This window comes from Bombus huntii, chromosome 1 (assembly GCF_024542735.1).
Source record: "Bombus huntii isolate Logan2020A chromosome 1, iyBomHunt1.1, whole genome shotgun sequence".
Classification (NCBI taxonomy): domain Eukaryota; kingdom Metazoa; phylum Arthropoda; class Insecta; order Hymenoptera; family Apidae; genus Bombus; species Bombus huntii.
The window spans coordinates 10,596,025-10,619,731 of record NC_066238.1 but is presented as its reverse complement, the minus strand read 5'-3'; the positions used below and the strand labels follow the sequence as shown (position 1 = coordinate 10,619,731).

Here is a 23,707-nt window from a genome sequence, read left to right as displayed (position 1 = left end):
CCACGATGGAATTGTTCCAAACATTTTATCAGCACGCTTTCCATTATATCGATGATAATGGTCAGACGAAAGGGAACAGTGGCAGATAATACGTATCACACGAGCAAACACTCGTGAACCGGAGAACCCCGAACAATAACGCAGATCGATATCAGCTATAATTGCTCAGCGCTTAACACTTGACCCCTGTGCGCATGCACTGGCGTGCTACGCATGCACGCACGCACGCACGCATTCGTGCATCGAGAGGGGAAAGTAAAAGTAGCAGGAAATCGCATTAGAAGGGCACGCGACGTCTCCCTCTCCGTCTCCACAGCTTTGCCTCTTTTCCTGTAAACGTATTCGGTTGTGTAAACGTAGTAGCGAACAGGTAGAGTTGCAAGGTCGTCTAGCGTTTCGAAGGTCTCGCGCTGCCAAGGTAATGAAAAGTAATATCTACCCTTTTCAGTCATCGCCCTGAAGGCTAATGCGCGGAAGAATGGCGTGCATCTGTTCAATGGCGTCGACCCTCGCGAAAGTATCGTACTTTGTTCGGTGTTTATCACACGAGACCTACGACGTATAGCAGACAGTCTGGATATATACGGGATAAATTGCCTCGTTGACATTTCAACTTCGATCGTGGAACGAACGAGGAAGTAGAATGGCAAGCAATGGTAGAGTTTTCGGTATTAGACATGATTTATTTTTCAGCTATTAACGATGATTGTACAAAGATTAACTTAACTTGGATTTACGAATTCAATTGTCTGAACCCGCGCGAGCCAATGGTATTAGCGAAATTTCACAAGACACAAATTACCAGTTAGCAGTAGTTAAATAAACTCTCTTACGTAACAGCAATTAATTTGACGATAAAAGAATTTAGATCTTGCGATTAAATTTTACAAATTGCGAGGTGGTAATTTCGGTGCGAAAAGAGTAGAATTCTATTTATCCGAGCGTAGCAAGCGATACATACGTATAACCAGGATTCGCATGATAGAAGTTCAAATAAATGTATTCGATTTGCGAGTTTATTTAATCGACCGTAAATAAAGATTTCGTTCCAATGAATACAGTTCCACTGCGTGTATATGACTATGATTACCAATTTCAATGTGACGTCAAGAATAAAGAAAGCAAAGGTCGAGAATATTCTAAGAACGAATGTTCGCATAGGCGATAGATTTAGCGGATCCATTTCGAGAAATTAAATTCTACTCGCACGTGGCTATCTCATTAAATTCCAAGGGAACAAACTTACGCTTCTACGCCAGTGGAAAGCGTGGCAGAGGTGATGGTGTAACATGCTACTGGTACGGGTCCCTGGGTGCCCGAAATGAGAAAGAATCGACCCCAGACAGAAGGGTGGGTTGCTACTCTGCGTTCTGTAAGGTATATGCCGACCAAGAAGTAAGGGTTCACCTCGGGGAACGCTTTCCAAGTGGCAGTTTCTCGAAGGAAGCGATGACCTGCAAGCCGGCTAGGACCAGCTTCGGGGTGGAAAAAGCCTAAAACTTGCTCTCCAGCGCTGAAAAACCTTAATTATATATTTATAAAGAAAAGTCGATATGTATGGCGGGCACGTTCCGTATTCGACGACCCGTATCCGTGTCGTACTCGTAGAAAACATTTTTGGTACGGTTAGGTTAATAGAATATTTCTTAAAGTTACGTCATATTTATTGAATGCGGTACATTATAATTTATTTAAGTAATCCTGAACTTATATTACATATAAATGACCGGATTTCCAACGAGGTATTGTTTCGGTCTTTTTTGAAATTATAAAACTTGCAACAAACGTATTATTTTTTCCCGAAGAATTCAATCCGTTAACCGCTGTACCGATTTGATGATATTTTTAGAGCAAATCTACTTCTCTCAAAATACAATGAACGTTAATTCGGAAAGCCCAAACAAACAAATTACAATGCGAAGGGAGAAAAGAAAAATGACACTTGGAAAACATATCGTAGAGAAATTCTATCGGTTAACAACTGCCTTTATCCCGCTAAAATGCTGGTATCTCCCCTAACAAAAAATAAAAGTATCAACGGCAACATTCGAAACACGCTAGAAACAGTGGACCAAGTAATCCAATATCAGGAAGAGCAAACAGTCGACCAAAAACAAGGTGGAAAAGGTATTTCAATAACCGCGCAAACAAATCGAAAGAAACGGCCTCTCGGTTATACATGGAGTGACGCCGGTGGTACAAAGGAATGGAAGAGCGCGGTGGGAATAGAGGCGGTAATAGTAGTCGAAGTCGATGCTTAGTCGTACCAAAAAGAGACAGAGGCTGGCCGATGGTACGGAACGTGTATATGTTAAAGGGTGGGAGGGATAGGAAACGTGCACAGAATGTGTCGTGCCAGCCGCAAAATGCTCCGTCACGCAACTGTGTTGCATGCTGGGCCGCAACACACAAGAAACTGCCGGTTTGTCCACACATCCACGTAGATTTATCCGCTCGCCCCTTGTGTACCTACACGTGTATCCGTGTGTCGAGGTGTGTACAACGTATACCGTATACACAAGAGTATCTCCGTGGCGGTAGCTATCTACTCGCCATGGGCAACGCCACTTCGCGTGATCCCCAGAGACCTTGCACCCCTTTTCCACCTTAGAGTTTCTGCACGCCGTCCACACCAGCCTTTCCCAACGTCAGATAAACCGCTTATTTTATTCATAAATCCACAACGTGAAATCAATATTGCATCACTATGTGCACGTTCCAAGACGTAGACGTGGAAACGTATACAAGGATATAGAGGGAAGAGAGAGAGAGAGAGAGAGAGAGGAGTATCTGCAATATGTTCGTCTCCCTAACGAAGATCAGAGAATGCGGGCGATGGACGTTTAACTCAAACCCTCGGACTATATCTCTCTTGCTATATACGTCTATCGCTCTTCCTCGACCTGTCTGTGCCTCTGTGATCCAACCCACGTCGATTCCCGGCTCGCTTCCCACTCTCTCCCTCATCATACCTAACGTGGTGGAATGTGGGATGAAATTAGTCCTTAGCCCCCGTCTGATGCGATGGAACGCGGTGTCCGCCCTGTGACGGGATGTCCACGGTCAGACGATGGTATGCCAGTATGTGCCGAAGTGCAGAAACGCATCTTCCCGGTGATATAAATGTCATCACGAGCGAGGGAGGTGCTTTGACAGAATACCGTGTGGACAGAAGAGGGGCCGAACTTGTCGCAGACACATTGACGCGCGCCGATTATAGCTTTTCCCATTGCCGCCGCGTCACATACGTACGTTGAAAGGTTCGCGCATGGGAAAGCGGAAGGATCCACGTCGAAAACGTTCCCCTCGTGAACCATTCGTTCGAAGCACGTCCCGTTGCGAAACATCGCACCGTGACGCGTGCTGCTGCTTTTTGGTTTGGGTTAAGTTCAAATGTCTTTGGCTTAGGTGCCGGAAAGACCTAAAGTCTGACCAAGCAAGAGTCAGAAATTGCTGTACGACCGACGAATCGTCCCGGCGATTCGTTGAAACTTTCCTCGATGCTGTTCGAGAGTTGAACAAAGTTAGAGTGTCCCCGAGTGACGTATATGTTCCTAATGATCTAAGTTGAAGGTATCTAGGACAGTGGGGTGAGAGGGAAAGGGGAAAGAAATAGAGAGAGAGGAAATGCCACGTTCTCTCGCGAGGCTGAAACGACAGAACTCAAAGGTTAGGCCGAAGTCCGGAATTGTCCTGGTCTTTAACCAAGGTTTCCACGGTTACAGGTAATACAGGGTAACACGAACACGTATTTGGAGTCCAAGCACGAGCTGGAGCCGCCTCTGTGGGCGAGCAAGATCCGTTTTCTGCCCTACAGCCATCACACGCGGACGGTTTGCATGCGGGTCGAGCTCTACGGATGTTACTGGAGCGGTAAGCTGTTTGCACTCTCCAATTTTCGTTGAACTTGCCGCCGCTTAGAATACTCACTGGACTGTCCATTAACCCTTATGCCATTGCCGTGTGCGCAAATTTGCTTTTCAGAATCTTGCTTGTACAATTATCCCTTTCTTCCTTTGATGAACCAACATCGAATTAAACGTTTAACCAAACGGAAAGGTACACACCAAGCAACATAGACCTACTATTGTGTCTTGCACGTTTGCAACGCGAGCGAGTCCAATTAATTGTGAATTCAAACGCCTTCGGGTATTTTGCCAGACTTGCATCGACTGCGCTCTCTCTCTCTCTCTCTCTCTCTCTTTCTTTCTTCCTTGCACGCACGCGGGCGTATGTCAATGATTGTCACAATAAAAAAAACTGCAAATTTCTACGTTTAAGCGAACTCTTAATCAACCAACGATGTTGCTTCGGATAAAATATCCTTTTAGTTTCAACGTTTAATTGAAAACGTCCATTATTCCTCGTATCATTTTCCATCGTACATATTCCGTTAATTACATTCACGCGGTATCAAAAAATTAACATCTACGGATTGTATATTCATTAAAATACACGTATTTGTGTATCATTAATCTTTGTTCCTTTCACTGCATTGTCGAAACTCCTAACGTATCCCGTATCGTGTTTCTATACGATCATAACGATGTCAGCCGACAGAGTCGAAGCTTTTACACGAGTCATTAAAAGGTGGAGGATGACCATTCAGCAGTGACTTTACACCTTGACCTCCTGATCGCAGATGGCGTGGTATCCTATTCGATGCCGCAAGGTGATAAAAGGGGTAATGGATGGGAATTCTTCGATGCCACCTACGATGGACACTGGGACGGGGAGCTACGACGTGGACTGGGCCAGCTGACAGACGGCAGGACGGGTCCTGATAACTTCAAACTGGGATACTACGATAACGATCGCACGCAGGGATGGGTTGGATGGAGAAACGACACACGTGGACAACCGGTCGAGATCAAGTTCGAATTCGACAAGGTTAGAGAGTTCTCGGCCATCCACATCTACTGCAACAATCAGTTCACCAAGGATGTTCAGGTGAGTGTTTTACTGATCGTTGAATTCTTCATTCGTTAATCGTCTCAGAGCGTAGTAGTAAAATTTAGAGCCAGTTTTATCGGAAACGAATATCTTTGTCGTTTAGTTAATTAACGATTTTATTAAAGTACAATATCGTATACATGTAACATCGAGCATGAGAGATTTGAGAAACAACATCGTGTTTCATTCGCAATCTTCTATCACTTAATTTTGCATTATTAAATCACCCAAAGTTTTGTGGTTATGACGGAGAATTTCAGAAGTTTGTATAATATTCTTTTTATAAGTTGCTCTCTTAGATTGTACAATCTTACGAACTTCTATAGAATTGCGATAATGTACTCTGTACGAACTGTACAAATTTTTTCTCATCGTCGACTGTACATAGCGAACCTCCGCAAGAATCTATTATTCTAACACATTTTCCATACCTCGCAGTATTTCTCTGCTCGCCTTAATTAGCTCTAAGTTATTTCAAGATGGCAATTTAACGCGATTACGAAGAGGTCGTTGCCTCTGACCCTCGGCGCGACGTGAATCTTTAACGAAATTCCACACGTAAAAGCGCTGGGAAACATCATTCGATGGTTGAAATAAAAGATCCGAAATAAAATTCCACCGTACCTTTATAAATCGTGGATCTCGGTAAAATAAAGATAAAGTGGGAATTAAGAAGGAACAGGTTTTACGTCTAATTACGTATCCACGCCCTTGTCGCCAGCGTAAACACACAGAAAGCGAAATCGTTTACCCTCGCTTTGGCGACGTTATTCCTGTAACCCCCGTAAGGAATGCGCAAGCAGCGCACGATCAACAGGCTCACCATCCACAGTTGTTCGAGATCCTTTTACCGTTAGCTCGCTCTAGGTTGGTCGTTTCGGAGCGTCTCTTCCTTCTCCGTATCCCCCCACGGTTGATCGAATATTCCACTCGACGCTTTATCAGTCAGACGCCGGCTGAATATAAATACAATTTGAAACGGTAATTCCTGTAGTTGGGTATCTTCGGAGCGTGCCTTATTGGCTAGATCGCGCGATATTGCTTAAAAGCAGCAATAATCGGGACACGTGATCTCTGTTATTAAACAGCCCAGCGACTTACTTTCATCATCGGCGATCTAGCTTTCATTAGCATATGCTTTTAAGCCGAACGCATTAACGCTCGAATTCGCTCCCTTTTCGCTTTCAACGTTGGTATCGTGAATCTTTATGCTTCTCTGCCGGTCATTCGATTTAACGAAAATGATCCACTTGTATAAATAGGAATTATGTTAGGTTGTTACATGAAAATGCCAGATAAATTATCTGTATCTACTGCACAGGATCTGTGAGAAGACCAGTGTCGTTCGATACTTCTTTCGAATTTTAACCTATTTCCTATGGTCTATATAATAAATAATTCTTAATGACAAAGTGGTATCACTATGATAGTATGATTCCGTTACGTGATTATACATTACGAATATTTCTTTTAACGAAAAATAAAGAACGTTTCCTCTTATTACATTTATATTCACTGCCGAGCATACGACTGAATCAGGATGAATCATACATGCTGCGAGACAGCCTGTATATAAAAATTCCACTACGTTACGTTTGCTAACAACGTTACGAACGATCGTCGTTGGGAAAGAGCAGAGTAACGATATGACTGTTACTAATTCATTCCCGCTTCAAAATGCCATGAATTCGAGACGAGCTCGAGTCAAGGAAAGTTTCGCTTTAATTCCCCCGTGCTTCGTTAATTACAAAAATACGCGAGGTATTACACGCATGCCGGACGATATTAAAGTGTGTTCACGCGAGCCTCGATTCTGACGCTTCCTCCTGTCCCTTCTTCTTTTTTTTTTTTTTTTCTTTTTTGGTCCCGTAAAATTAATGTAAATTCGCAAATCTAATACCAACGCGCGCGTGCGCGAACAGAAAAACGCTATCGCAGGTCGTTTGAAAACGCGGAAGAAACGTTGCCGCGTGTCGTTCGTTACGATTATAATCCAATGCGTGACGACGAACCGGAAATGAGTTGGCAAACTCGTGTTATTCGTGACATTCTTCGTCGCTTGGCCAATAATTCGATCCCTTGTACAATTTCCGTTTCGCTGCGATTTCGCGACCCTTCCGCGTCGTCCGCGTTAAGTTCGATAATATAATGCAAATACATCCGCCACTCGATCTGCTCGCCTCTCTCTTTCAACCCCCACGGCTCCACGCCACCCTCTGCATTGATACGGACACGATAGCGGCGGACGCATGCGACTCGAATGCGAAATCGGCCCGACAATGGAATTATTTCCGCCCGCGGAATAAAATTCACGATTACCATGCACAAAGAGATCAAAACTGCAGATTTATCCGATTCGACGAATCGTTGCTGACCCAGCGATTTGTCACTGGTATATCGATAACCAGAAGGATAATGTAACTCTTAAAGACAATGGTCGTAAAAGCTTTAATGTTTATTGATAACGAAGAGAATAATCGGAGGATTTGGAGCAGACAGCTGTATTTAACCCTGCTATGTTCCATTTGTATTTCAATCTCGTTCTGATTTTAGCAAACAGAAAGAATTCGTAACGTTTAAAACCGTGTTTGACATAAAATTGAGACGAGAAATCGTGCGCGCTAATGAAAATTCTTTCTTCGTATTCTGCCCAAATCGAATGTATCTTTTAACGTTAGAAAGATATAATCGGGTGGTAAATAACCGATAAAACGTGACAGGATTAAATCGTAACTGTTGAAATATTCAAATGTGTAAAAGCTTATTAGTAACGCGTATTAGGTGACTATCAATTTGTGGCACGTTCCGCAAAATGATTTGATTTCGATCGATGTCGAGTTGGTTTTTGTTGGTTTCCTCAAATTACTGGAAAACGGATCTGTTTTCAATTTTGATTTTCATGTGCCTGTATATTACGTATGCCCGAGTTTCAAATATTTGAAAGTTGAGAAACTGACGATGAATATCTAGGATTAACTCCGTGCAGATCATGGATAATCTGACTGATATAAGCGAAGTCTTTTGAGAGAAGATAGAATAGGAACGGAGAAGGGGGAAAAGCAAGGAAAAAAGGAGGAGAGAAATAGTATAATAGGAAAGATAATAGGGACGAGAAAGTAGGGAATAAGAAGAGAAAAAGAACAGAAACCTAAGAATCGAAGAGAGAGAGAAGGAAAGAAAAAGGAAGGAAAGAAAGTAAACCCCCGGTACCTATCTTTGCTAGCACCTCGCTAACCGATTCTAAATCTCTTTTGCCAAAAGTCAATCAAGACTCTTTTGCCCGTAAACCGTCTATATCTCGTCGGAGCTTTTTACCACTTCCTAACCGAGTAAAAAAGTCAAAGAAGCGTCGCTTATACAATCTTCGAGTTTCTACGGCAAGGGATTTTCGCGCGGCAGTAACGAAATCACGTTCCATGGAACGCGTACAACATTCTTATATAGAATTAATTATTTTCGCGTAATTAAATTTCTCCTCTATATACAACTTATAAACGAACTTCCCGCCAGAGACAATCGATAATATGCCAAACGATAAATAATCAAAAATGTTTCATTTATCTCGTTTCGCCACTTTCTGAAATAACATAACGGCTTTGATCTGAAAATTATTTATCGTACGCAAAAGCAACGCGCAAAAGCAAACACATCGCAATTAATATCGTAATCTTTTTCTTCGGAACGATAAACGCGAACACACTTTCGCTCCCGTTAACATCGCCGTGCTACGATAACGCAAATACTTGAAACGGCAATAACACACCGGTAGAGCGCGTTTGCCAGGCCACGCAATCCACAGGGTGCTCGTCGCAAATCCGCTTTAACTCGCGCGGCTGTTTTGCTCGTCGGCGTAGCGCATTTAAAGATTTGGTAGCGCGTGCGATGAAATATGCATGGACGATTATTGAACAGTATGTACTATAAATGGGGAGTGGCCGAATTTTGATTCGGATAAAAGCGTTCCGGGTATTTCGTGTATTTCGTAAGCGACAGGGTGCGTGGGTGGCCGAGGGTGCCCCTGGCATGTTCGGCTTTCAATCAATAAGGCTAAATCATACAATGTTAATCGAACATCGGTCGTATTCTCGCTCATCAAAAAATCATTTTCAATAATTGTTACCGTGATTATCTGACAACGGTCGTTCGTGTTCGCAACAGCGTATCTCCGTGTGCAACGTTGATAACCAGCCTGATGAACTTTAAAAATTTCATACGACGTCACGCTCATGAATACATTGACGCGGAGCATTTTGTCCGAATAAATAACACCGTTTAATTGAAACGTTCGATCTCCGCAGCTCGGGGCCGTGCTGTTCGACAGGCGCGCACCACCGACCAACACAGGAAGAGACTATATTTTCGGTATCAGCGATTTCACGCGCGCGGCCACGGTAAAGCTGACGATATTTTATTCAGCCATGACCAGTGGGACAGGTAGGGATAGGGTTGGGTAGAGGAAAAATCATCGGGACATTTCGACGGGGCTTGGCTGGCGTGCACGGCCCACGTTTTTCAAGGCAATTAATGCCGAAGATCGACAAACTGAGCGAACCGGAGAACGAACAAAATAGAGAGAGAGAGAGAGAGAGGGGAAGGGTAGAAAAAAAATTCCCGCCTGCAGGAAAAGCGCGTTCACCGCGGAACGCAAATACGCGCGGCGGCGAACACCGGCGGGCGAAAAACGCGTTTGCGTTCCGATTCGACGTGTTGCGATCGTGGGAGAGCGGTCTTCCTCTGAACGACCACGGTAAGCGCTTTTTCGCCGTTCGACCGCGGAACGCGTGCAATTGAAACGAACCTGGGGGCAGCGGTAGATACGTGACGTGTTCGCGAGACCGACAAAACGGATGGATAAAAATTACGCGTACGAAATTCTTCACTTATCCCGGTCGCTAGCGTACGCAAATATGCATGCTCACGGGCCATCACGAATATTGTAAAAGAATGAGAGAAAAGAGAAACAGAGAAGAAGGGAGAGACAGAAGGAGAGGGAAAGAGAGGGAGAGAATACGGTAACAAGCGCGTATAATAAACTATGAACGGGAGGACGCTCTTTGACGCGGCAGCCCTCTGATACCGCCATGTCGGTGCCCTCTTGGTGGTCGAGTCTGGAAACAGAAGCACCCGAACACCCGATCGTCCTCCAGATTCCCTTCCGCGTCGCCAGGTTTTATATACAGAGTGACCCCGTCTACCGGCGTAGTTTCGCAAGCTCATAAACCGGAACCCCTCGCACAATGGCTGTGTCGGGGCTTTGCCCGTGGCGCATCTTTGATATCCAAATAACATTTTCCCCTTCGACGGAACCAGCCAACGAAACACGCCGCCTACGGGCGATAATAGACTGCGATACGAAACGCTATTCTCCTCCCACGCGTTTAAAAAAGCCCTGACGAGCGGCGTTTTGCCCGACGTTGCCAAAAGGGGCGGGCCTCTCCCGTTCGGGACAAAAAGGAGACGTCGCGTCGCCGTCGTCGTCTTTAAAGACGACAAGAAATTAGCTGCAAACGAACTGCGAAAGGAGCCGCTAACTTTCTAATTATTACGGGACTTTTTGGCTTGCAAACACGTAGTTTGTATATACCGGAGATGGAATTTTTCTTGTGAAACAATGTACTTGCCGAAGGATTCTAGATATGTACGCGTTGCAGTACGAGAGATCGTTCACGCGAACTTTTACTCGGCTCCCTCGAACTGCAACTTGATGCAATCGAGTCTCTTTGAAGCGCAAGGACAGTTTGAAAAAAGCAAGATAGGCGCGCAGACTTGTAGATGAAATACGTGTGCTCTCGATGAGTTTAGTCTTAAATGTTGCGGACTTGTGGAGGAAAAATGATTGTGAGTTGGACAAGTTGCTGGGGGTGGACAGTCGAATTTCCTGACTTGGTATTTTCTCGAGTGCATGTTTCGAGGAATTAGAAAATCCAATCTTTAGTTTATAATTAGTCACATCGAACTAACAGCTATAAAATAACAAAGCCCATTGGATTTAAGGAAAGAAAAAGGACTGCTAATTGCAAAAAAATTCCGCGTCATTGAGTTTTTTTCTTTCTTTACTATGTTATGAACTTCCCTGTTCCTTAATCCTTCCATTGCATATCTGAGATTGCACTTTGCGTAGCGGCTCACAGCAATCGTAAAATTTTCTCGCACATTTGTATTATAAGCGAATCGAATCCAATGACCTCATAGTCGTGCTCTAGTTGGATCATGGGATCGTCTGGATATAAACCCGGAACAATGGGATTTATTTGACATTACCGTGATAGTATCCCGGTTCCATGGCATACTATATCCACTATGGGACCTACCTGAGACTTTCCACGATATACGCACGGACTTACAGGATTCAACTAGAATTATCCCAAATCCGTGGACTCTGACAGTCTCTGTGGTCAAACACATCAAACTTACTAGCAACCATTTCAAAAACAAAATCACTTCAAATTCTCCTGATCCGACAAAAAACTTTTCAAACTCGTTAGATTTGACAAAATTATGGCGGAGTCAGTTCTACCAGTCCTGTGATATTTTCTAATTCGAGTGACCCAGAACTAGCAGGTAACAAATCTTAGGACTACGATAATTCCAGCTAAAACTCATGTATCCACGATTGTGCCCACCATAGCGTGTTAAATGTCATGAGTTCTAAAAAATACTCTTAGCTGTCTTCTGGTCAGTCCTAGATGATCTTACACGTTTCTTAAAACTCTCTGTTTGATCAGGTATAGTAATAGAAATTAGCTCACGTTTTCATTCTAAACGAAAACTTATAGACTTATCTAGCTTCTCTCTCGCTGAATGGTAATAAAATCCAGCCACGCGAATTTTCATTATCGAAACGACGAATCGAAATGAAGTGCTGAAGACAAAATCCTCTGATCGTACATCAACACCGGTTGTTCTAGACCGTAGACTATCGCGGTCTAGTTGCTCAAGCTGGAAGTAACGACACCGGGATATCGTTAAACGCGTGATACCTTGAGTCATAGAATTTCATTCGAAGTTCGAGCAGTAGATCATTTTAACGCGTTTGCTCCGATATTGGTTGATGCGCATAAACGAGATGGCGGCATCCGGTTTGATAGAAGTTGACGAAATCTCGAACATAAGTAACGAGATCACTTTGTAATTTTCTTGTATACGCGGAGAGATGTTTGGCGTAGCAATTTAATAAACGTAACGACCGAGACGTCTGCGAGTCGATTTACTTATTCCTTCTTCGTCGAAGAGAAGGAAACGAAAACGAGCAAACTCGACAAGCTGATAAGATCTTTCACTGCGTTTCTGACAGTGTGCAAATACTTTTCCTTGGTCGTGTAAGGACCGAAACCCGGTCTACTTTGCCGCCGGTTCACCGTTCCGGCTTGTCAAAGTGCATAAATTTCCGTGATTGCATCCTCTACCGGGTCTCGATGCAACGGTTCTTCGCCCCCTTCAGGTCCCAGGCTGCTCTCGTGTCAATTTTGTTTACGAATGCTCTTTCCTACGGACTCCATTTCAATTTCACCGGTGGGTGCGTTCCCTTTGACGGTCACGAATGGAAGCGAGCACCGTCTATTCCGCATAATACATAAGACTCGACGACCGGCTAATGGGCGAAATGAGCCGCGTTGCACTGACCAAGCCTGCCGACTATTTTCACGCGAACCGAATCGAATCCGGCTCTGCATGATTTTTTAAAAACGTCCGAGCTCTCGCTTTGCAGGATGTAACGAAACGTCGAGTCGACTAATTAAAAGCACCATCCAGTTTCGTCTGTCAAATCATCTCGTTAAATTACACGTAGGCCACTGGATCTACGTACGTAGATGGAGGAAGCATGAAAGAACCGACGAATCGATACGATGACGAGATAGAAGGAAAAATCCGTGCATGAACGAAAGATTAGAACGTTTTAAAACGTTTATACACGCTGCTACGTTGTACTCGAATCGTCGATAGAATGAAATAATGTTGCTCTTTGAGCGTAAGGCTCTCTGTTTGCGCGAGAACTGCAGATACGTTTCAACGAAATCATTTTCCCGGTCCAGAGGAAAAAAGAGCCGCTCGCCGGGCCGGGCTTCTCCATTTTTCTTCGTTGAACCGTACTGTAAAAAAGAGATTTACTTCCAGATCAGTTATTGCGCTTCATCCGGTATATTATATCGGATAATCCGTGCGCGGCTTCCGTCTCTCTGCATCTGACTCCTGGCGCGGTCGCGCGCGTTCTCTACCCGCACACATTCGCACAGCTTTTTCTCGCTTGTCTCTCGTCGAGCTTCGATTGAATACACGGCCGGTGTCGACGGACCTTCGCCACCGAAATCCACCCCGAAGAGACGACAAGGGTGAAGCAAACGAGTTTTATGACGATCCACCAGCAGGGAACCACCAGGCAAAGCGACGGATACAGGAACATCGATATCGATAGCGGCGGGATAAACGCCTCGTTCTCTTTCTCTTTCTCGTTTCTCTGTCTATCTCCGTCCGTCTCTACGCCGTCGTTGGGATATCGTTTCCGACTCCCATCGGGCCTGAAACGAATCTTTCGTAATTGGATTTACATGACGCGAATTACGATAACGAAATCTTCGGGAACCGATTCGACGACGAATCCGTTCCAGATGTTGCCCCGCGGTTGTGACAATCGCATTATCGACTTTCGGCTCGTACGCCACCGCAACGCCGCGCCGGCTGAAAGCAAGTTTTCCTTCCACGGATAATTCGATAGCCCGTAAAACAGCGAATAGTAGTTTTTCCATGGTCTTTCGTTCGAATTGAAATTTCAAGGATTTCCTTTTTTTTTTTTTACGGAACTCGTTTCACCTTTTGAGGTCTACATACGTATGTTTATAGCTGTTGGTTCAAAGTACGGTTTTACCATTTATACCGATACAATGAGAAAGTACATTGTTAAGAACATTTCCTAGAAGCGATTTTCAACAGGTCTACGTCGGACACATGCGTCTGGATCGTCTTCAGTTGGTGACTAATATATGCAAATAAGCGTTAAACTGTCGCGGTAGAATCGACAAGTCGCAAAGCAACACGTTACCGTACACTCGTACGCTCATAACGTTGTAGTCGGTGAAAACGATGTAACGAGTAAATTAGAAAATTTCCTACGGTTTACGTAACAAACAGCATCTATGGCATATATCGCGTGTAATATTGAAGACGAATGTAGCCGATGTAGCCTATGATCGAAAAATATGTATATCCCTTTCGTAATATCAATCCTCGTATCGTAGTAAGAAAATAGCAATCCTTACAAACTGACAATTCCAAATTCACATCGCGCGTGCTCCGTACAAAGTTCGAGCTCGTTATACACGAAATGTCTCAAATAACTCGTTTCAAACCTCGTAACATGTAAATTTCAGCCGCTGACCTATTTTAAAATCTCGTTTCACAAGTTGCGCCAAGTATACCCGTATTATTCGACAATATTTTTTTACCCGGAAATTAACAAAATTTCCAATTATCGTTCGTGTCTCTCGATCCGGAGCGATTCGCATTATTATCCACTTTGGATTTCACCGCTCGACAGGCTGCACCGTCGAAAATTCAATTTGTCCTCTTTCGCTCGTTATTTTGTTTTTCCTTTCTTCTTTTTCTCTATTTTTCTTTTTTACTTGACATTTTTGTCAACGTGAAATTCGATGGTGGCTGCAGTTTTTATTCCTTTCGATAGCTTCAATTTTCATCTTCCACGCGACGTTTTTTACGTGCGCTTTCATAGCAAAGCAAAAAAAAAAAGAAAGAAGAGCGAGATAGAAAAAATGTAGAGGGGGAAAGGAAAAAAGAGAGAAGAGAGGGAGAGACGGGGAACAAAAAACGGACGAGATGGATCGTAAAATACTCAAATCCCGTGACGACCGGCAAGATCATACGAACGTAGCGCCGATACAACGCTGGCTAAGTAAAGCCTTTTGCGACCTCGGATAATATCCCTGATTTATGATCAGATCATATACCCTATCGAACTTCAGGGACGTATTAAACTTTTATAACGTTCTCAAAAGTCATACGACTTTCGTTTTGCCTCTTCGTTCTATCTCTTCCTCTGTTTCTTCCGCGCCGGAGGATCGTATTTTACTTTGTTCCTAAATCTTCTTCGGCGAAGAGCGGGTTTTCACGTCGGCTCTATCCATCAACGTCTCACTTCGTCTACGTCTGTTTTATTTCGTCTATACGCCGGCTTATTTAGGTTTCCGATGTATTTTAAGGCCACCTCGATCAATCTCTCCCGGTTACCGCCACTTTGATAGAAATGGATCTTTGTTTCGTTCCGTTCTCTTCTAATATGCAGATACTTTGTTTCTGAACTTCGATCCAGAGGATAAAATAGACGAGCATTCTTCCTATCGAATGAAACTTGGATCGTCAGATCGTTGAAGTTTGGTCAATTCTTCTATAGAAGAATTTTTCAATCTCGTAAGATGTCCACGTATTCGAAATAAAAATCTAAAAAATATTTCAATATTCAAGTTACAGATCTGATCAACCGCCGTTTTAACTACAATAGCCGATCCCACCATCTCCAATTTCTTCTCTTTTCAAATCTTTTGACCTTCCTCTGTCAGACTCGCGCTGTATTCATTCAGTTCTAACTTATTGTTAGATTTCTATGTTACTTCTTATTGGATCGTAAATCATAAATCGCAAATAGAAAAGATTCGACCAAGAACGCCTCAAAATTTCATATTATATCGCGCCCCAAACCTAAACCACCCGAGGTTGCGTGTCTCCAATATCTTCACGTGTCTGTTTACGTGTCTCAGAGCTGTTTCCTATTGGCACGAAGAGTTATATTCCACTTCTATTATCGTACAAAGTCCACGGATCTTCTCTCTCAGAAAATTTCTTCCTTTCTCTCTCTCTCTCTCTCTCTCTCTCTCTCTGTTATTCTTTCTCCTATCTGGACTGACAAAAAATTATACTTTATTTTTCAGATATTTTCCCAAGTCGACATACTGTTCAGTATCGGTGGCAAATATTACACGGGCGAGCCAATAACATATACCTACATGGAGGACAAGATCTTCGAATCATCTAGAAACATCACCATCAAGCTCCATCATCGAGTCGGCAAGTACGTGAAGTTGAGGCTTCACTTCTCCGACAGATGGATCATGATCAGCGAGGTGACCTTCGATTCCGGTAAGCGAGCAAAATTCCTCATGTTCGAACAATCGCGCGCCAGTCGACGTGAAAATATTGGGATTCGCGGCTCCCTCTCGAAAGAACAAGCACACGAAACACGCGATCCCCGCGGTATGATATATCGCACAATCTTCATCGAAACATTTCTCGTTCCCCGGTCTGAAGTGTCGAGCGATAAAACGTACAGTACCCGTAGTACGTTCACGCATGTACATATATATATATGTATATACATATAGGTTTATATCAGCGTTCGTTCCCCGGGTCTGAGGATAAAAACGTATCGCAGGATAAAAACAATAGCTAAGGAAGAAAGTCCTGTCACGCGTCGTACTGCCGCCGCGGCGAAAACTTAAAACGAAAAATTTCTGCTTGTGACGCAAAATCGTTTTTGCGGCACCCAGACTTTTGGTCGTGAACGCCGTAGGGAGAAGGAACGCACAAACGGTATTTCTTTTTGTAATTCCAGTCGTTTCATTCGGATTTGACGTGACTCGTAGTCTGCCGGGGCTCGCAGGCTCCGCGATTCCGCGCTCAACCCTCTTTCCACTCCCACCGATTTTCCACCCCGTACACACCAATCTGACAGACCAGCCAGCGACTGTCAATCATCGAGGAATAAAACCAGGCCCGTGTGTATATAAATTGATACACGGTAATTGACAACGGCTTATTATATATCTGTCAGTCAAACGATTTCGATTAAGTCGTACACACGCTGTCTATAGACAGAAAGAAAGAAAAAAAGAAAAGATAACAGCTGGATAAGTTCTCATGCAGAAGGATGAATCGCAAATCGAACCTCGCTTCGCTACCGCTTCTGCTGCTCGTTGCTTGTTTTATTATCCTTTGCCCTGCTTTTTTTTCTTCCTTTCCTTCTCTCTTTCCCGCTAGCGCTCCATATTTTTCTTCCACGCGAATGAAAACCAGGTCTGCCTTCGGTATATACGGACAGGTCAGCGTAGCTGTTTCAATAGAAATCAAGTTGTCCGGACGAAGACAGCAGAAATAACGACACGAATGTTAGACAGGTTAAAGCGTTTTATCAACGAGACGATATAAAATCGCGAACGTACGAATAACGGAGTGTCCTCGATCCTCTCGACCGAATACAGCTTCCGTACGATTTAACGCGGCATTCGATGGAAATCGTCTCGTTGCGTCGAGTTTAGCCGCGTTTACAGAATATTCTGTCTTCCGTATTGTATAAAGAGGATTTATAATAGAAACACGAGGTTATCCAGGATCGTGAAATGCGAAGCAGATCTTTCATTTTAAAACACGATATAAGAGCTAAGATTTTAATAAATATCCACAAAAATTTTGTGCGAATCGAGAATTGCGAATCGCGATATTCGACGAAGAAGTTCACCCGAGTTTTTGGCGTTGAAATACTAAGCGTACGGTTTGATAAATCTTCTGAAAATGTTTGTTAAATTTAATAATTGGGAATCGAGAATTGTAGTCTCTAGTCGATCGAAACAAATTCTTTAGATTTCATGCGTATTCGAGATACTCGTACATAATAATATTTGAAAAAGATTCTGGAAAATGTTTGTCGGATTCAAAGATCTCGAATCGACGTCCCTGTGGATAAGGTTCTCCGTCGAGTTAGCGGTAAAAATTAACGGTAGCCTCGAATGCGAGTCTTGTCCCGTTTCGTTCGCGTCTTTCGAATTAGTTCATTTTTCCGTGCGATTAAATCGACGAACGGTCCGGTTCGGCGCAGTCACGGGAAAAGAAATCCAATTAATTCGAAGATGATGTACAAACCGGCGGATAGAAGGAGGAAGAAAAACGAGAAGCAACCGAGGGCAGAGAAAAATCTAACGGGAGAAGAAAGAAGGGATTAAACAAGCTTTGGCGTTCGTTGAAAAAGGTACCGGAACAACAAGAATGAAACGCGCTAAAACTCTCCTCGTTTCCAGCGAGCGGCCATGGTTCTGTGAAGAAAAATTCTTTGTTATCCGTAGCGGAGGGATTAAACGCAACGGTGCTCGAGTCACCGAACAATTGAACAGAAGAGTCTGCCCTCCTCGTATAAACCGTGTCACGAAACTCGACTTCCGAGCTTTATCATTTAACCCAAGAGCATTTCTAAATAGACCTCAAAGACGCTCTTCGAGCGGAAGAATCGACGAATGAAAAGAGAATCAGCCAACGATCGAGGCAACGTTAAATGCGCTGGTTTTCGTAGAACCACGTGTGAAATCAACTTACGTGTGTATGCGCTACGCGTACATGGAACACCGTGTAATCTGTTTTTCCTTCTTTCTTCTTAAATTAAACGCGGCAAAACGCGTCGCATCGAAGATAACGCGTCACAAACCGAGACCACGAAGGAACAGCGCTGAAAGAAGACTTAACATTATACAAGGTATTCGTGGCACAAAGGGTCCTTTGTCAGCGAGATTTGCCCACCTAACAACAGGTTCATAAAGTGGGCATGAAACTCTTCCAGGCTACGTTCCGTCGTCCGCTGTTTTTTCCATCTCAAAGGATGTACATGGAACTGTACGGCGGACAATTTTCCCGTCGAGCAAATAGCGGTTGGAAAAAGCTGAGACGTAGACTCAAGCGAAATACGGGATCGTTGAATCGATAAGGTCGTATATCTGAAGTATATAATAATATTCCAAGAGGATATTAAATATTTATGTATAGAAAATCGAGATCTGAAAAGAAACTTTCATAACCGTGGCACAGAAAATATTCCATCGAGAAGGATCGTCAAGGTGTTATACGACCTAATAAAGGATTGGTCATTATATCAGGATTTTCTGAGGATAATAAATGATCCGAGAGAAAAGTACCATTGGGAAGGGAACCCTTCTTAATCGTGTTCTATCATTTCACGAGATCTCCGGAAGGAATCCTAATCGAAATCGTGTTTTTACACAGGTAAACGAATCGGCCGGCAACATCGACGAAACGAATCCGAAACGATTCATCGATTGAAAGGATAAGGCTTTTGTAGGAGCCTCGAAACAGAAGCTTCTGCAACGGGCTGTTGCTAATGACGCGTCAGCTCGACTACTTTATTTGGACAAGTTTGCCACCCTATCGGGAACAACCCTTTTACTCGGTGCACCCTTTTCGAAATCGACCCCTCCTCTAGACAGATAATTTCATACGGATCTCATTCGCGTGCTCTGCGTGAAATTCATGCTCGTTGATCCAGCGGCAGCCGCTCATTTATTTCGAAAGAAAAGGATCGTAGGGCGAAAGGGGGATAGAAAGCAGGAAATAGCAGTCGAAGAAAAATGACCCGGGTCTAACGGCACACCCTACAAATGTGACCACCGTGTGACTGATGTCCACGAATAATTCCTGTCCGCGAAATGGGAAATCGTTCTCGGTGCGGGAACGCTTGTCGCTGGAAATTGATTATGTAAGCGTCACGGAGAACCTCCAAGAAGATCGATAATTGTATTTTCGACTTTAAAGTCACAAATTTATACGAGACATTACCCTTATAAAATAGATTCAGTCCGTTTCACCGTTAACAACTTTCAACCGACATTTTCATCGGATTCTCTCACCTCCAGTGAAGCTTAACGAAAACATCGATGCTTTGGAATAACGATGAACAGCGTCGGAAACGATGGAAAGAAAAGGCCAAGGTGCTCGAAAGAAAGAGACGAATCGCCTGGAACGTGGCAATCGAGTTTCGCGAGTCCTTGGAACAACCTCGCGTCGCGCGACGCCTCGTCGATGGCAAAAGGGATTCGTTAAAAAGTTTATCGACAATTCCTGCCCGTTTATTTCCTCGCAATTTCTTTGAATACAATCGTTCGATCCACTTTTAAAGCACGTCCACGATAAGCAAGAGAGAGAGAGAGAGAGGAGAAAGGAAGAATAATAAGAAAAAAACAAGGGAATACTATAATGGATGTACCCGGTCAGATTCTTTCAGCTCTTCCTCGTTCCATTTTTCGCGAAGGTCCTGCAGGGATTTCTACGCTGCTTCTTCTTGTTCTCCTCCACGAGAAACGTAATTGGACAGGGAAATACGAGAAGCTGGGTCGTGGATCGCCTTGCCAGGTGGAGGAGCTCTGCCCCCTTTTCTTCTCCGCCTCTCCGGTTACCGGTGGCTGCCGTAAAAATGATTCACCGTCGAGGATCGCTCATCCCATTCTGTTCCTTAAATATTCAAAATATCGTGTCCCAGCGCTGATATATCGCGAGCATTTTCCTGGCACGCCGGCCGGGTTCTTGTGCTCCGCTTCCGTGTTATCGGCCCCCGGAAACCGCCTCCGGCGAGTGTCTACTCTAAAGACTCTACGCCGGATACTCGATTATTAATTGACAGAGAGGAACGTAACTGGCCCGCGAAAAATTCCCTTAAACTTATCTCGTTAATAATCCCATTACCGGGACACCGCTGGTACGCCTGGCTCCCAGATTAAGTCACTCGGATCCATGGGAAAACCTTACAAACAGGGGGACGAAATTAATCGCGAGTCACCCCGTTCGAGAACTTTGTTAGCTGTTCCGCGTTAAATTTGTACCGTGTCACATTGTTCTAGTTACGCTTCTTATATTTTTACTCGCGATTTCTCCCAAGACAAAACATCACGGAGAAAAAGGAGATTAACGTTAGATTAACGTTAGTTTCCTTTTTCTGCTGCCTCGTTTCTTACAAATTATGGATAGACAAGGATTTGCCGTTATTTTAAACGAACGCAAGACAAACGCAAGTTCGACTAATCAATCGATGAATCAAAATGGCAAAGAATACCAGGAATTATTAATCTGCGATTAATGTAATACTTTATTGTTCGATAGATATGCGGATTTAAAGGTGGAAACTGAAACGATAAGCCGAGAATAGGAAAATCGTTGGACAATAGACGCGATATCGGGCAATAAATAATGGTAAAACGAGGGGTGGATGTATTAAGGCAACGATTGGCGGCGACGTCTGACGTGCTCCAAGCACCGAAAGCATCCTTTCGCCAGACAATCCCACGGTGGCCGATTCACAATGGCCGTCGTTCGATTAAGCGGCCTCGCTCTCTGTGCTTGAAAATGAGGTCGAACACGAAGGCCGAGAAACGAAGTTCGCGGCTCCATTTCCGTTTGCAGCGGTAAATCAAAGCGCTTTTAAAATTGTTGAGCCTTCCTTTCCCCTTGCCTCTCTGCCTCTCTTTTTCCTATTTCTTCGCGAGGAAACCGCGTCGCAAGATCAAGGAGCGCATTAGTTGCATTTGACGTAGAGCGTCAGCTGCGTGTGCACGCTGCACGTGCAACCGTCTTTGCACCGTCTCTCGTTGTCCTTGTCGTGGCTGTAACGTGCCTGTTGCACGGACCACGCAAAAGTAGAGACGAAACGAAGGGTACAAAGAAACAGCGAGGAAAAAGAAAGAAGGGAAAGATACGAAAGCGTAGCGCGAGGAAATCGCGGGACGTAAGAACGAGGTCTCTTACCGGACTCCTCTTTTCGTCTCCCTTTCTACTCCCATTGATTTTATTTTCATTCCTGTTCGAAGAAAGGCATCCCGTTGCATCTCTCGGTGCACGATGATTTATACGCGGAAGATCCACCTACGTAAGTTATGGCCCACCCTTGTCGCAATCGCGCAGCATCCTGATCCAATCGTAAATCTGACTACCACTGTACTCTGGAAGTGTGTATGCAGCCACGGGAGGACGGCTCTGTTATTGTTTTGATGGCGAAATAATCACGGGTCTAGAGAGGGCCCGCTATAATTAAACGGGAATTCGGTATCGAGGCAGGCCGAAGGAGCCACTTGGAAAATATTTAGTCGAGCTACGGTAATGTATAGCTGCCTCTGACTCTATTTCCAGTTCGCAATTTCCTTCGTTTTTGGTCCGCTGAATCTGCACCGCGTATTTCGTCGACGTAGATTGAACATTGTTTTAGTAATGGTCGTTCGGACCTGAGATATGAAAGCAAGTGATCGTTTGTCCGCTTCCACGTATCGAACGTGTACTTGCTTGATGATATTATTTGGTGTATTGATACGACGTATAGTAATCTTTGTGGCTGGTTGGAATGTTTTACGACCATTTGCCTGAAAAAATGAATGTCGGATAGCGGAAAGAAACCTTCTGTTAGGAAAACGACGTTTTCTAACAGAAACCTGGAAAATTCGAGTCATTTGTTGCTATTTAGAAGTTGCTTCTTAAGAACTGCAGATCTGAAAAACGCTCTAAGCCTCGTACGTATCGATCAAAAGCGATACTCATCGCATTTCATATTTGACGTAGCAACGAGGAACAGCGTGGCTGGCGAATACCTAAACACGAAATACCAAAACGATTTCTCAGTAAGAGCTGCATAGCTAGCTCGGCATGTATTTAATAAATCAATTTCACAAATCACGCACGAATCATCATCTTGACTGATCGTCGCGAATAAGAATAAGCCAGACTCGACTGCGCGTAATTCAAATACCATAGATCGTAGTATATGAAACGTTGCGTCCTTTCTTTGACGTTTTACGTACGTAATTCGAATAAGAAAAAAGTCGGTCGCGTTAATCGCAAGACAGACGCAGCAATTCAACGTGTACGAGGACGCGCAACGAGGATAACGAGCACGCCGGATAAAGAATTTAATTGAAAACTCAATTTCGATTATGATACTCGAAGTCCTTTGCACACGCGCAACCGTGACAAGAATTTAATTGTTGCGTAAAAATAGGAGCACTGCTTAACACGTTGTTCGGCGCGGCGTTGTCCGGCAGGCTTTTTAATTTAAATCGCGCTCGAAGTATCAATCGACACGGTTAACACTCGTGCGCTCGCGCATGTCCCCTATGGAAGCAACCTCCGCCATAGAATCGCATTTCCTGCTCTGTACAGCAATCGCTTCTTCTAAAGTGGAGAGGGCACCCGATGGAAACCAGAAATTCGTTTTTCAATCATCTCGGCTCTCAGCCACCAACGATCAATTGTACAGAGGGATTATATGGCTACAATTATTCGAGTACCAATCAATCTGCGAACAATGCATCGTTTTTCTAAGAGACGCAATCGTTGGTTTACGAAAATTGCTCTTCGATCACCTTTGCCCTTGTCAAATCCACCTTTATCGTCTGCCAGATCCATTTTCATCGAATTACCACTGTACAGCTACAGTGTTTGCACGGTACAGCTTGAATCGTTGTCGCTTCATTTACGATTTCATTTTATAGTAATAAAGGGAACAACTGATCGAAAAGCAACTTTATCCTTTTACATATTTTTCCTTGCATTTACTTCCAAGCCTACTACAAACCGTACAATTTTAATTTCCGATAGACATACTTTTATCTAGTAGCAACACGACAATGATAACAAATACGATATTCGTTTTTGATTCGTTCAAAGAATTATTAAGGTATTAAAGAATTTTTAGATAGTTGAACGAATGAAAGAAGTCTTCGTGTAATCTGAAAATTTTTATCTATAAGCATACATAGCTTGATAGAACGTATTGATAAATGTGATTTACAGAGAGGTAAACATAAAATACTTACATGAGTCAGAGTTGATCCGCTCTTGCCCATCCAAGAGTTAATTAAAACCGGTCAACATAGTCTGCTGTAACCACACAATTTCTACGAGTAGAACCATATTTACCGATTCACAGAAACCA

At 43.7% G+C, this 23,707-nt stretch overlaps 1 protein-coding gene across 3 annotated transcripts in view; it reads left to right on the top strand.

Moving 5' to 3' along the window:
• LOC126868183 (discoidin domain-containing receptor 2-like) overlaps positions 1-23,707 on the top strand; it is a 159,279-nt gene that overhangs the window by 103,721 nt on the left and 31,851 nt on the right. For all 3 annotated transcript variants that reach the window (XM_050623414.1, XM_050623397.1, XM_050623405.1), the window contains exons 5-7: positions 3,726-3,873; positions 4,643-4,950; positions 15,891-16,098. In XM_050623414.1, coding sequence (XP_050479371.1) covers positions 3,726-3,873; positions 4,643-4,950; positions 15,891-16,098 — 664 coding nt within the window. The remainder of the gene's footprint in view (positions 1-3,725; positions 3,874-4,642; positions 4,951-15,890; positions 16,099-23,707) is intronic.